The sequence below is a fragment of the Thunnus maccoyii genome, chromosome 15 (assembly GCF_910596095.1).
Source record: "Thunnus maccoyii chromosome 15, fThuMac1.1, whole genome shotgun sequence".
NCBI classification, from domain to species: domain Eukaryota; kingdom Metazoa; phylum Chordata; class Actinopteri; order Scombriformes; family Scombridae; genus Thunnus; species Thunnus maccoyii.
Genome location: NC_056547.1, coordinates 10,305,049 through 10,318,671, shown reverse-complemented (window position 1 = coordinate 10,318,671; position 13,623 = coordinate 10,305,049). Strand labels below are relative to the sequence as shown.

The 13,623-nt window shown below is 39.8% G+C and overlaps 1 protein-coding gene across 2 annotated transcripts; it reads left to right on the top strand.

Moving 5' to 3' along the window:
- Positions 1–5,619: 5,619 nt before the first annotated feature.
- LOC121913375 lies at positions 5,620–8,643 on the top strand. Of its 2 annotated transcripts, none has more exons than XM_042436085.1 (2): positions 5,620–5,779; positions 5,819–6,836. In XM_042436085.1, exons 1-2 carry the CDS (start codon positions 5,701–5,703, stop codon positions 6,553–6,555), a joined length of 816 nt encoding a protein of 271 aa, XP_042292019.1. In that variant the 5' UTR covers positions 5,620–5,700; the 3' UTR covers positions 6,556–6,836. The 2 variants fall into 2 exon arrangements, with proteins under 2 accessions (XP_042292019.1, XP_042292018.1); XM_042436084.1 differs by adding an exon at positions 8,191–8,643 and having other exon boundaries at positions 5,633–6,707.
- Positions 8,644–13,623: the final 4,980 nt, after the last annotated feature.

Here is a 13,623-nt window from a genome sequence, read left to right as displayed (position 1 = left end):
TCTTCTATCTTCTGAGAAACATACAGTACATTATAATAAATTATGCTGCAAATAGTATCCGAAGGAGCCCATTTGAATTTTTCTCTCGCTTAACTGCTTTGTGTTGATTCATGTTTACTGGATTTTTTTTTTTTTTTTTTTTTTTGTTCTTGCAACCAGTGTAAAAACGTAGCAGAATTAAAATGGAAATGTTTATGCTCTACTGAATCCTATCACATCATTCCACATTATGGCGCATCACACATTGAAACTATGTAATATCAAATCACAGCAGCTTAAAATATATCAGTCTCAGAAGGAAAGGTACACATCTGTAATCTGTTGTAAGAAAAAAGCCAGCGGCAGAGTGTCATTCTTGTGTGACCTGCAGCTAAAACACTCACAAATCTCTCACTATCATAACTTTAGTCTTATATATGTAACAAGTATATTAGCATACAGCCTGTCTTGAAAACTGATTGAATAGCCTTTAGTGTACAGCCTCATCGGCGGTACGCTAAACCCCTCTTCAGAACAGAGATTGTCTAATCATAGCTTTGCACCCATAGGCACAGCAGGTCTATAAAGATTTGTCTACATACCGAAGTGGTGCATTGGGCTGTAGTAAAAGCAGGTCTCAGCATTTAAAAAGTTTGGAGGGAGCTGTTTCCTTTTTATTGTATTTTGAAACCCAAAAAACAGTGTAAGGAATGGATTAAACAGTGTCTGCTCCAACTGCAATCATTAGCCAGCGAATAGGTTTATTACATCCTGTAACTGAGCCTTACATCCAGCGCTAAAGAAGCATATCTTTGATTAACTACATCAGTTTGTGGAATTACAGGTGATGTTAAAAAAGCCCTGTTTATGATTTGCACAGCCACTGTGAAGCGAGTTCTTGATGCTAACAGAGTTTAGGATAATGTTAGCAGGTCTGTCCTGTCCTTTATTGGATTTTGGGAAGTTTACACTACAGCAAACCCAGCAAAATTCATAAAAGCCCCATTTGCATTGGACTAGTATTACCTGGGGACCTCTAGTAATTTGTAATAATTGGGGAGGTCATCTGTGATCTTAATCCAGGGCCATTTCTGTAATTTGTAAAGTAAAATTCCACCACCAATTACCTACCATATTTCACCACGCACCAAGGTAACGTGATAATATCAGTCCCATGCGAATCGGCATCTCTGTGATTTGGGGTCATATTTCTTTTTAGCAAGGTTTTTTGTTTTCTCTGCACCTTTTTTTTCTGCCTCTTTTCCTGGTTGAGAATTATGGAGGCTGAAGTGGAAATTATCAATGAAAATTTTAACAGCAATTTGGGTGCAAATTCAGAAGGCTCATCTCGCTACACAGCATGGAGACCCATTCGCAGAAAGAGCGAGCTCAAATCCATCAGAAGAGCAAAATCTCCAATGAGATGGATAACATGCATGGCAGCATACGGTAAGGAACATTATTATGTTACGCAGAGCCTTGACATTTTCAACCATATCCGGGGAGATAATGTTAGTAAATTCAAGTAAAATACAGACTTGGCTTATCCTGTGTGAAAGCACTGCAGAAAACACAGACATGGAGGAGTAATTCCCTAAATCACATGATGTCCCCAGGTAATAGCCTATTAGTCCCATGCAAATAGGACTAAAGACAGTGTTACATTTGCCAAACACATCAGTTACTGCTCATCCAAAAAGCCTTTTCTCTTGTGACATTTAAAGCGAAACACACTGTTTGAAAATACAGCCAAATGTAAGAATGAAATAACAGTCAGTCAAGCAAACTGGGGTCTGAAGAGGGCGTTTTTGGATTGATGAATAATGTTGACAGATGGTTGAAATATTCCAAGTACGTCAGAGCTATAAACTGCTATAAACTATAAGCTATAAACTGACTGATTAATGAGGAGCAAATTTACTGTTGTATCATGAAAACCTAGTTTAAAATAGCTTTGGTATAGAAGTCTCAACTTCGGTGAACCAGATGGAAACCATCACCTGCCTCCTCCTCATAGTGCCACTCATGAGCAGTCAATCAATTTACAACTAGGCCCTCAGCACTTCTGCTAGCTGTCAGTGTGATACAAGAGGTATGAGAGCAGTGCTGGCAACCTGTCGCTTTTCTCTTTCTTCATCCTCCTCTCCCTCTTGACTTATTCCCCATCAAACCTGATTCATAGGAAATTGCTCGTTCCATGGTTACCTATTGAAGCCTGTGATTAGCAAGCTATTAGGCCTCCAGTCAGACGGAAAGAACAAGACAAGGGCAGAGAAACAGAGACAAAAATACTACTGAGATGTCTGCTGTATGGCTCTTTTTAGTCCGTTTCTATAGAATGACTAACTAGCTGTATGAGGGCGAGACATCTCAGTTGTAGCTTTGCTCGCTACAACTTCACAGCCAGATCTAAAGGGGCACTGCAGGGCGACAATAAAACAGAGCGAGAGAAACAGCGAGAGAGCCGCGCTGGGAAAAAGAAAGTGAACAAAATGAAAAACAACAGCGTGGTCCTCAAAAGACAGGGACAAAAGAGCTTTCCCCCTGCTGCCTGTTCTTCGGACATGACTAATAAATCACCTTCACGCCATCAATCACCGGGCATCAAGTGCGAGACTCACACCATCGATCCAGATGCCTTTGCACCTGAGGAAAAACAGAGTGGATACAGAGACCGGGATCTGTCATGTATGCAGGGGAGCACACGAGTGCACACACAGGTGGGAAACCCATGGGAACACATACAGACATATAGACAAACATACTGTAGGAACCAGTATAAAGAAGTGCATTTCTGCCATTACTCATCTCAAAAATAAGAATCCATCTCATGTTACTTTCACCAGCACAGTATGTGGGAGATTTTAATCCTCAACCATATATATTTTATTTTTTAAACTGTGTTAACTTCACCAAACAAGTCAACTTTAAGGTAAACTCCAATATTTGTCAGCCTGGGTCTTATTCTCATATTTTTATATGTAAATGTATTTCTATTTGGACAATTGGTCACCATAACATTTTATGCACCACCTCTTTTGTAGAGATTTGGGGAAATTTAGACAGTGTTTGAGGGGAAACACTGTGACATCTCCAAAAAACTTCACTTCAACAGAAATCATTTCTAACATTTGTCTTGAGGACTGGGCGATACGGCCAAAAAATTCAATTAAGTCGTTTTTTTTTACCCACAATTCACTTCATCCTACTCAGTGTAGTTGTCAATGAAACCTGTATGGTGCAATTCGGGAACTTGCAGAAATGAACTCTCCTCTCAAGTTTAGGGCTGCAACTAATAATTATTTTCATTATTGATTAATCTGTCGACTGTTGATTGATTTTCTCAATTGGACTAAAGAGGACTAAAAAACATATTCACATTTAAGAAACTGCAACAAGAGAATTTCAGCATTTTTTGTCTTGAAAAATGACTCAAAGCGATTAATCGGTTATCAAAAAAGTTTTCTGTCGATCAACTAATCGTTGCAGCTCTACTCAAGTTTAATATTTCTTCTAAAGCATAACTGTAGCTAACTCAAAAGTTAGCCAGCTCAACCTAAAATAATGGCGTATGAATACAGAAGGCAGCTGTCAGGTTGACCAGGAAGATGCAATTCGCTGCAACAGATACAGAGATGTTTAGGGGACAATTTTCTGTGTTTACTTGTCATCAAACTATGAATGTGAATAAAATTATTATCATGACCATCAGCCATATTGGGCAAAAATACGAGAGTCAGACAAACACTAGAATTTCACCTAAAGCTTTAAAAAGAGTGCAGTCTTGCTAGACATCCAGAAATTGTGATTTCAATACAACATGGGTTGATATAGCCATTAAGAATATTTCATTTAGTATTGAATGGTTAAGAAACATTAATCAGACACTGTTGGTAAAAAAAGAAAAATGAATGTTGTGAATAATGTGTCTGTCACAGCTCATAGACGCTCATACACAAACAGGAATCACACACCCCGTCATACACACACCCGAATGACAAGAACAAACAAGAAAAATGTATCACAGACAAAGAAAAATGTTTCTCCCCTTGGAGAGGCTGGTTGCTGTTAGATATGATCAAAATCCCTTTCCTCGGGACTATACATTCTCACTTCAAAACTTACCCTCCAAAAAAGTGTGGACTTTTTTTGAACTCTGACCTCTTGTTTCTCTAAGGAAACCAACCAGAACATTGTCTGTAAAATGAAGTTTCTCTTTAGTGCCATTTTCCCCGCAGCCGAGAAGCGAGCAGAAGGAGAGGACAGCGCAGCACTTTGTTCGCCTCGATGGATGTTGCCTTCAAACGCCTTATACCCATCGAGGCACAAGTGCTGAGAAACATGAGAGACTTTTATTTTTAACACAGCCTTCCCTAATCTAATTACCTCAGCAATTAGACTGCGCTGACATGAAAATGAACTCGCAGAGGGCAGTCCGTGGAGTTGTGACATGCTCTGTTTGCCTCGGCCAAACCAAAGACGAACAAAAACGCCTCTGAGAGTTGGCATAAAATTACATCAGTTTTTCCGCCTGTGGCAAGTGTGAGGCCGGTGCTTGTGCCTGTGCCAGTATGTGTGTGTTTTAAAAAAGATAATGGGCATACATGAATCTTTGTGTCTGTAAGTGTAAGTCCCCTTTGTGGTTTCTGCATCAACTGATATCCACAGTATGAGCTGAAATGCATCTTTCTTTTCATTGTCAGCTATAGCTCAGGATCACAGCTAATCACAATCCCCATTAGCAGACGCATGCTCAGATCATGTGTTTTAAAACAAGGTTTTCAGGAAGGCATCCATAACAGTCTCTACTGCTGCAAGTCACATGTTTGGCCAGCAGCCTGAGCTTGTTGGCAAAAGGTAAAGTCACACACAGACGGAGAGATGAGAGGCAGCACACGGCTTGGTTTGAGTGTAGACAGGCACGGAAAAACAACAAACAAGGGATAGGACCATGAAGACATGGAAGCTAAGCTGGTTGACATGGTACTTTGTCGTCCTCTCATAATCAGGTGCTTTGTGTGTGTGTGTGTTCGTGTGTGGGTCTGTCATTGGGGACGGCTTGTCCACATGGGGATAAAATCCATGTCCCCAATTGGGAAAAAGCTGATATTGGGTCAGTGGTTAAGGTTAGGGTTATGGTTATGGGTGGTTGTATTGTATTTACTGGGACAATGTGCAGTTTAAAACATAAGTTGTAATATTTGATGTACAGCACCAGAGTTAGCTTTAAAGCTAATTTTCATCTGCAGTCCCTTACAAATAAAACTTATAACAGCACAATAACAAACAGTACAAAGCAAAACAAAAAAGCAAAAGACACACAGGACACATTATACAACATACAAAGCTACACACAATAGCACATCACATACACCCACAATGTCAACTAGAAATTAATAATGTAAGATTGTCAAATTAAAAGCAAGATTTTGTGTGTGTGTGTGTGTGTGTGTGTGTGTGTGTGTGTGTGTGTGTGTGTGTGTGTGTGTGTGAGTGTGTGTGGGTTTGTGTGTGTGTGTATGTATGTGTGTGTGTGTGTGTGTGTGTGTGTGTGTGTGTTTGTGTGTGTATGTGTGTTGTGATGTAATAGACAACTGTGATGTGTCAAAGGTCAGTATTCCAGAATCTTGATGACACATCAGCAGTATCTGTAGAATCCCAGATTCAGAGTGACAGAATATCTGAAGATAAACCCACAGACATTAGTAAGCATCCAGGACAATGGAAGAGCCTCAAACAAATAACATGACTGTATATGAAGTTACACCAGTGACAACTCTAGAGCTGGAAAACATTGAAGATACACCAGTGACAACTCTAGAGCTGGAAAACATTGAAGATACACCAGTGACAACTCTAGAGCTGGAAAACATTGAAGATACACCAGTGACAACTCTAGAGCTGGAAAACATTGAAGATACACCAGTGACAACTCTAGAGCTGGAAAACATTGAAGATACACCAGTGACAACTCTAGAGCTGGAAAACATTGAAGATACACCAGTGACAACCCTAGAGCTGGAAAACACTGAAGATACACCAGTGACAACCCTAGAGGGTGAAAACACAATCGACCAACGACAAACAACCGCAGAGTCTGCTGATCCATCTGCCTCTAGTGAGTCTGAAACCGAGGTAGAAAGTGAGAACCAGCTCCGGTTGTTTGTCACCGTGCTCACGGTAAGAGTGTTGACTAAGTGTCACGCCATCCAGAACATGAGTCAGGACGAGTGGGTTGCTCGCATAAAGAGAATGGTGGACCAGACGATGAAGGGACTCGATGTCTCTGAAGGCTTCTGCCCAGAGCTGAAGACCACAGGGAAAGCCTGCAAGGCTGTCATCAAAGACCTAAAAAAGAAGTTTTGTGGAAAGCGCCTGCTGAAGACTGTAATATTATTACAGGATCCAGTTGTGGACAAAGCCATCATCAAGACGTTGCAGGCTCACATCCAAGAGCTCTCTGTTAAGCTTGCAGAGAAAGAAGCCTCCCGCGCTTTTTGGAAAGACGTGCTCCAGGTTGTTGCATTAATTGTAGGCAGCCTGGTCACCATCCTTCTCATGATACTCATCCCCTAAAGCAGCACATCAGCAGCTGCAGGTGGAGAAGGTTTGCAGCATTCAAGCAATGTCTTCTGTCAGAAGTCTACAGGGCTGCTCAATGGCTCAGCGCTATGGCCTCACACCAACACAAACTCTTGCTGCTGTGAGGCGCTTCAACCTGTGCAGGCGTGGGTTTACTCTGAGTACTTCAGCTTCTATTTTTAATGTCTGAAGCATTTCTCCTTAAATCAGAGTTATAAGAAGTGGATTATCTGACCTCGACACACACACACACACATACACAATAAATAATTCTATAATACTTAGAAATACCTGTGTGTTTTAATGTCATTTTAAGCAGTTCACCAGAATCTTGTTAAGAATTAAAGTCTTTCAGTAAACTGACATTTGTGCACAAAAATATTATCCAACAGTATCTTGACTTAACAAGCTATTGTTCAAAAAACAATTTCTACAGATCAAAGAATATAAATATTGCATAATATAATTGCTTGATATATATATATATATATATATATATATATATATATATATATATATATATATATATATATATATATATTCTTTTGTCACAATCCAAAGACATCTTATCATTGTGTCAATTTAACAGTGTTTAAAGAATTACAAAATGGCTTTGAAAGGTTTTCTTTTGATCGCTGAATGTGTTTTGGATGGGATGCAATGGAAATGAGTTCCAGTGACCATTACTCTTAAATCTTTAAGAGTGTGTGCATTTGTTGCTGTTGTTTTGAAAATATCCCTTTTTAAGATAAAGGTGAAAAGCCACCAGAACATCACATCTAAACTAACTCCCAATTTACCATACTCGCCAGTTCAAGAACTACAAACATTCAACTTGTAAATTTAATATTTCCGAAAGCGCACAAAGGCAGCAAACATTGGTACACCATCTGAGTCATTTCGGTGCACTTCAGCTGTAGTTAACCTCCTCAAAAACTCACATAGAAAACAAATAATCCCATTTTATTGTCAAAACAACTGCATACAAGACCACCCATGCTTACTTTCAATGACATTTTCACAATATATGCCTTTAAAAACAGGTAGTTTAATACACATACAGGTAACAGGAATACAACGAACAGCACATAAAATATAATAAAATGCTGCAAAAGTCCAACACAATTCAATACAACAATTTTACATCCTATATATGTTTATATGCAAGTATAGGCTACAATATATTAGAAAACATCTTAAGGAAAAAATAATGCCTTTCAGATTGCTTCTGTCATTGGATCAGACCGTCACTACCAACATTTTTCAGCTGGAAATGTCTTCAATAGCCAAACATTAACTAAAGTATGATTACAATATGGTTCATTTTTTAAAGCACCTGGTTAAGATACTGTCATGGTCTATCATGGTGATTTTTTTAAAAATCTGATGTCCACAACAAATGTTTTATACATCAGCTTTCACAAAAGTCGATAATTCACCAACACCAATCAGTTGATTCATCACTTCTCTGAACAGAGCTGAACATTTACACCCTACAGTTATTTTTTCATGATTTTATGTCTTTTCTGTCTCAAAAGCAATCATTTTTAGGCCACTTAGTATTTCACCTTACCTTCCCTCCAGCACAAACAAACACTTCCTGTTTGTTATTCTCCAATGGTGTTGCAGGAAATTTGCATTGCTCCACCCGGACCGCGAAAAAGGATACGTTGGTTGGATCTCTGGGACTCACCACACTTCCCCACTGCTCCACATTTTATTGATCTGCCTCCAGTTCTCCTTACCTCTTTCACCTGGACCATCAGCTAGCTCAGCATCTAACTTTTCTTCCACTACTGCATCCGACCTTGACTTGTGAACCCATTTGCACAGGTAACATCTTGAAAAAAGGTACTTGTCGTATGGATTCCAAATAGTAAAATTTACTACGAATTAGATCTGGTGGTATTGACTGAGAGTAGTTAAGTTAGGTAACAGGATTCTGTTTATGAGGAGGTTGTGTGGGTGGGGATGGTGGCGTCGTGTCTACAAATCATTTTTATCGTTTTAGTTCTGTTTTCTTTCGTTTTTTGCCAACAATAAAAGTAGATAAAAGCTAAAAGTTTATTTCCATTGTGTCATCCTCTCCTGTCCTGTGTGTGTGTGTGTGTGTGTGTGTGTGTGTGTGTGTGTGTGTGTGTGTGTGTGTGTGTGTGTGTGTGTGTGTGTGTGTGCATCAGCTCATCTTTTTACCGCCAAGTCTCCCAGAACACTTTCTTTCACTACAAAGTCAAACCAAAACTGATTTATTATGTGTTTCCCTCGACGGGACATTATAGCTGCTGATTAGCATACACTGGTGGGTGGAGGGCTGGAACACACACACACATATGCTGTACACACACACACACACACACACACACACAGATACAAAAGGCATATACGACAGAGCATGGCTGATTTGTTGTTGGGTTGATAACATCAGTTTGCCAGCATCTTGTATGGTGTATTTCATGACAAAATGTGTTTGCTAAAAATCAGGTGGCATCACAGATCCAGCATCGACTGAGCTACAACAGCTGCAATAATGATGTACAACAGATGTAAGGCACACATAGCGTGTGTATACACAACTTAAGAAATATGTGCACACTCAAAAGGCAAAGGCATTATTATTGCCAATATTGCACCTGCACCAGTCCTTGCTTGCACATCTGTTGTTCTTGGCGAAGAGAGTGTTCCTTATTCCCTTGAGACTCATCACGCTCACAAATACACAGGCTCTCCTTTCCAACATGTTGACCTGCCACCGCTAATCACACACAGAAAAAGTCTGTTTTCCGTCTCTAGTGGTAATTTTCATGCTGTCAGTCGGAACAGTTCTGTTCATTTTTGTTTAGCTTTGTTGTTAATACAGACATCAAAGAGAGAGACAGAAAAAGAAAGAGAGAAAACCCAGGCCAGGCAGGGAAAGAAAAGAGGAGGTAAGAATTTGCACTACGAGCTGTGATGTCACCTCAAAGAGCACATCCTTCTGATTTGAGCATTATTTAAACCAATCTCTCCTATCGCTCATTCTAAGTGCATGAACAGAGTGGCCTTTTTTGTTTTGTTTTGGGTTTTTTTTTTTTCAAGTTAAGGTGTATCACTTAGTGAATGATAAACGGATTGCACTTATATGGCGCCTTTCTAGTCTTCCGACCACTCAAAGCGCTTTTACACTACAAGCTACATTCACCCATTCACACACACACACACACTGATGGTGACAAGCTAACACACAGGGTGCTGGCGCAGCAATTGGGAGCAATTTGGGGTTCAGTATTTTCCAATTAGTGGGCAGCCCGCTCTACCTCCTGAGCTACAGTCGTCCCAATTGACCCCAGTGGTTGTCAATACAGAGAAAGACAAACCTGTGTGCTGTAATGTTAATGAGTAGAATATGAGTGTATGAGTATATTGTGTAGAATAGCAGGAAATGCAATGCAAAACTCCCCATCACTTTCCAGATCAAACCTACACCCTTTGACAGAGACAACTATTTTTTCAACAATTTTGATAAATATCATTAATAGTTGCAGATTAATTTAGTTAATTTTTAAGCAAAAACAGTTAAGATTTGATGGTTCCAGGTTCTTAAATGTGAGAATTTGCTGCTTTTTTTGGTCTTACATGATAGTAAATTTAATATGTACAGGTTTTGGACTGTTAATTGGACAAAACAAGACATTTAATGACGCCAACTTGTACTTTAGAATATTGTAATGGACATTTTTTTTTACTGTTTTCTGATGTTTTATAGATCTGATGAATAATCGATCAAGAAAATACTTGACTTGATTAATCGATAATAAATAATTGTTAGTTGCAGCCTCATACTTAAGTTTGAATTATACTTTCCACATCCATGTATCCAAAAGGGTCCACATGACTTATTTTTCTTTATGTAGACATGTCCCAAAGGGCCCATGGTACCTCCATGTGTTACCCAAAATGTACGACCGTGCTGACCGTACGTCTTTATATGTGCATACAAAATCCTACCCTGACATTACTGTAACATTTGGAAGTATCGTACTTGACACTTCAGGTCAGGCACAGAGATTGATCAGACATTTGATGAAATGTAAGTTCATGATGAAATGATTGATTTTATGTATGATTTCATGTAATATTACAACATGCAGTTTCTAGACCTGCCATCTCTATCTCTAGAAACTTTTAATAGTGTATTTCCTTAGATTAGACCTGCTAATGATATCTATGCTCATTTTACCATTCTTTCTGACCACATAGAAACAGAAAAAAAGGGCATCCTTGAGTCAAGTTTTTGTGACACTGAGCCAATTAAGTAAAATCTTCCAAAACTTGAATTATCGCCTTCATGCTGGCAGATGTCCAGGTCTTCGCTCTGAACATTGGCTGTTTTGTAATGTAAATGTTGGGGCAATTTTTCACTTCTACCGGCCAGACTGCACAGCGATAAAAAGGTGTTAAACTTGGATTATTTGTTAGTCTCCACTATCAAACACAAGCAGACACGACAACAACAACAACCACATTAGAGATCAAAACTTATCACAACAATAAATCAAAACTCCTTCACTCGGAATATCTGAGGAGCGAATGCCCCCTGAAAACAGTACCATTGGTCTTGATAGTGCGCTGAGCTTTGCCAAAAACATGTTGCTGCAGCACAGCCCTGCATGCAGTGGCTGTTTCATATTCAATGAGTCTGTTGTCAGCGATGTATGACACGGGCTACATGAGAAATAGCGGCGCAGCGGAGAGACTTTTCTGAAATGCATTCCTTCCCCTCATTCACCGCTTTCGCCATCTCTTAATTAAATCAATTTCACCCTCCTTCTCGCTCCCTCATGTCTCTCTCCTTCTCTTTCCTTTCTCATTCTTCCCATCTCTCTCTCTCTCTCTCTCTCTCTCTGTCGTCCTCTCCTACTCTCAATCTCTCTCGCCCGCTCTCTGCCCTGTGTGACTCCCCAGCTGCAGTTGATTGATGATGAGAGAAATCTCCCAAGGACAGCCGCCTTGTTAAAGACAGGCCAGTGTGTTCTGTGGGTGGGAGCAAACGGAGATGGAGGGAGTGAGTTAGGGGGATTACAAAGAAAGGAGCACCCTGATATCCCCCCTTCTACACTTATGTTTTTCGTATTCAATTTTTTTCACACCTTTCCCTACGTATCTCCCTCTGTAATCTCCTGCTTCCTACTCTTTCATATTTTGTTTATCATTGCTTCTTTTATGTTTTATTCACCCTCTTTTTCTTGTTTTCCGCTCACCAACCTCCCCAGCTTCACTACCAAGCCCTTTTTTAGCATCTGCGCTGAGGGAGAGCCTCATCACCAGAGGGACTGCGGGATGGGGGCAATAGCTGTCAGGTGTAAGGAGGGGGGAGAGGGGGATGGAAAGAGGAATAAGGGGGCTCTGCGGTCTCTGCTGAGGCCCCTCCGGGGGGGGGGGCTGAGGCGTTTTGGACAGGGGGCCATCCCAGAGAGAGACAAGCTGCGGTCTGATTAATGACAGGGAAGCCATCGTATTCATCACTGCCCCACATCAGCCCTGAGAGAAACACTGTTTGTTGGCAAGACTGGTGGCTTTTCTTCTTCTTGATATGTTGTTGGTTTTTTTTCTTCCTCCAAGGTTTCAGAATAATGACTGATGAAGCAAACAGAGTCAGAATATATCGAGGTAAATATTAGATCAATTAAGAGGGAGAAGAATAGATTAGAGAATAATGTTTTGTATTGGCTGGGTATTAAAAAGGAAATGCCAGTTCTCTAGTTATAGCTTTTAAATTGTAAGGATTGGCAGCTTTCTCTTATCTTATGTGATGGTAAACTGAATATCTTTGGGTTTTAAAATGCTAATCAGACAAACCAAACATTTGATATAATCCCCTTGGGCAATTAATCTATTAATCTACAAAAAAATAAAAAGATGAAACAATCATGGAAATAATCATTACAGTAGTTGCAGTTGTGGATGAAATCAATAAAGCATGGAAAAGATTACAGTAGGAAGCCTGAAAAATGAGGAAAAACAAACAGAAGCGTGACTCCATTTCTGCTGAATTCCCAAATATATTACTGGAATTGCAAACAGGTCTTTGTCCAAACAGATTTCTGAGATTTCCCAATATGTTACACTTCCAGGAAAGAAAGAAAAAAAAAACACTCAGTTCTGCGCTGTAAGCACCTGAACAAATTGTGATAAATGGATGCCTTCTATGGTTAAATCAGAGAGCTTGTTGTGAAATCCATGAGCTGCTGGAAAAATGTAAATTAATGTAAATAGCTTTGTTTTAATTTACGAGAAGAACTTATTGAGTCTCTGAGTGCCTGATTAAACCTAAAGCATGCAGTATACATGGTCATGCAAGACAGATCATTACTTTGATGTCCTATTCTACACACACACACATACGCAGAGCAAGGTTTCTTATGCTCAAACGCTCATTACGGCAGTCCAAAGCTAATCAAAATTAATATCCCTTTGATTCAGACGGAGACACTTTGTGACTCTCAAATCTGAGATGTTTCTAAACCTTCCAGTAATGAGAGCGAGGAGGTTTTATATGAACTGGGGCCAAGATCATTTAGGAGTCTTTTAATCTCAAAGTAACACACAAACACAAAAACACACTTAATTAAGATTTTAAAAGGCAGATTTTATTCAGTTAAGCATACATCCTGGCCTTGAATCCGCTGAACCAAGTTTTTTTTTTCCTCCCCTCCACTGCAACCACAAACATCTAGTCCCTCTTGTTCCTCTCTCCTCCTCCTCCTCTCCTTCCTTTTCCTCTTGCTATTCTGTCCTCTTTTTCTCTACTTCCTCTCCTCCTCTCCTCTCTTCTCCCCAGGCCCTCCACAGACTCATACAACATTTATGACTGTCTGGAACATATGCTTGCAGCAGGAAACTGAAGGGCATATATTCTTATCCCAACACCAATACTAAGGCTGTCTAACAGCTTATTTGGTATCTGACTCTGAGAATCCTGGGTATGTTTCTTTTTTACACCAAACAGTATTAGACCAATTCTCTTGTGTCATTGCCCTGCTTAAAACTTTTGCTGGAGCAAATGCAGTCTGGAGTCCGAGACAA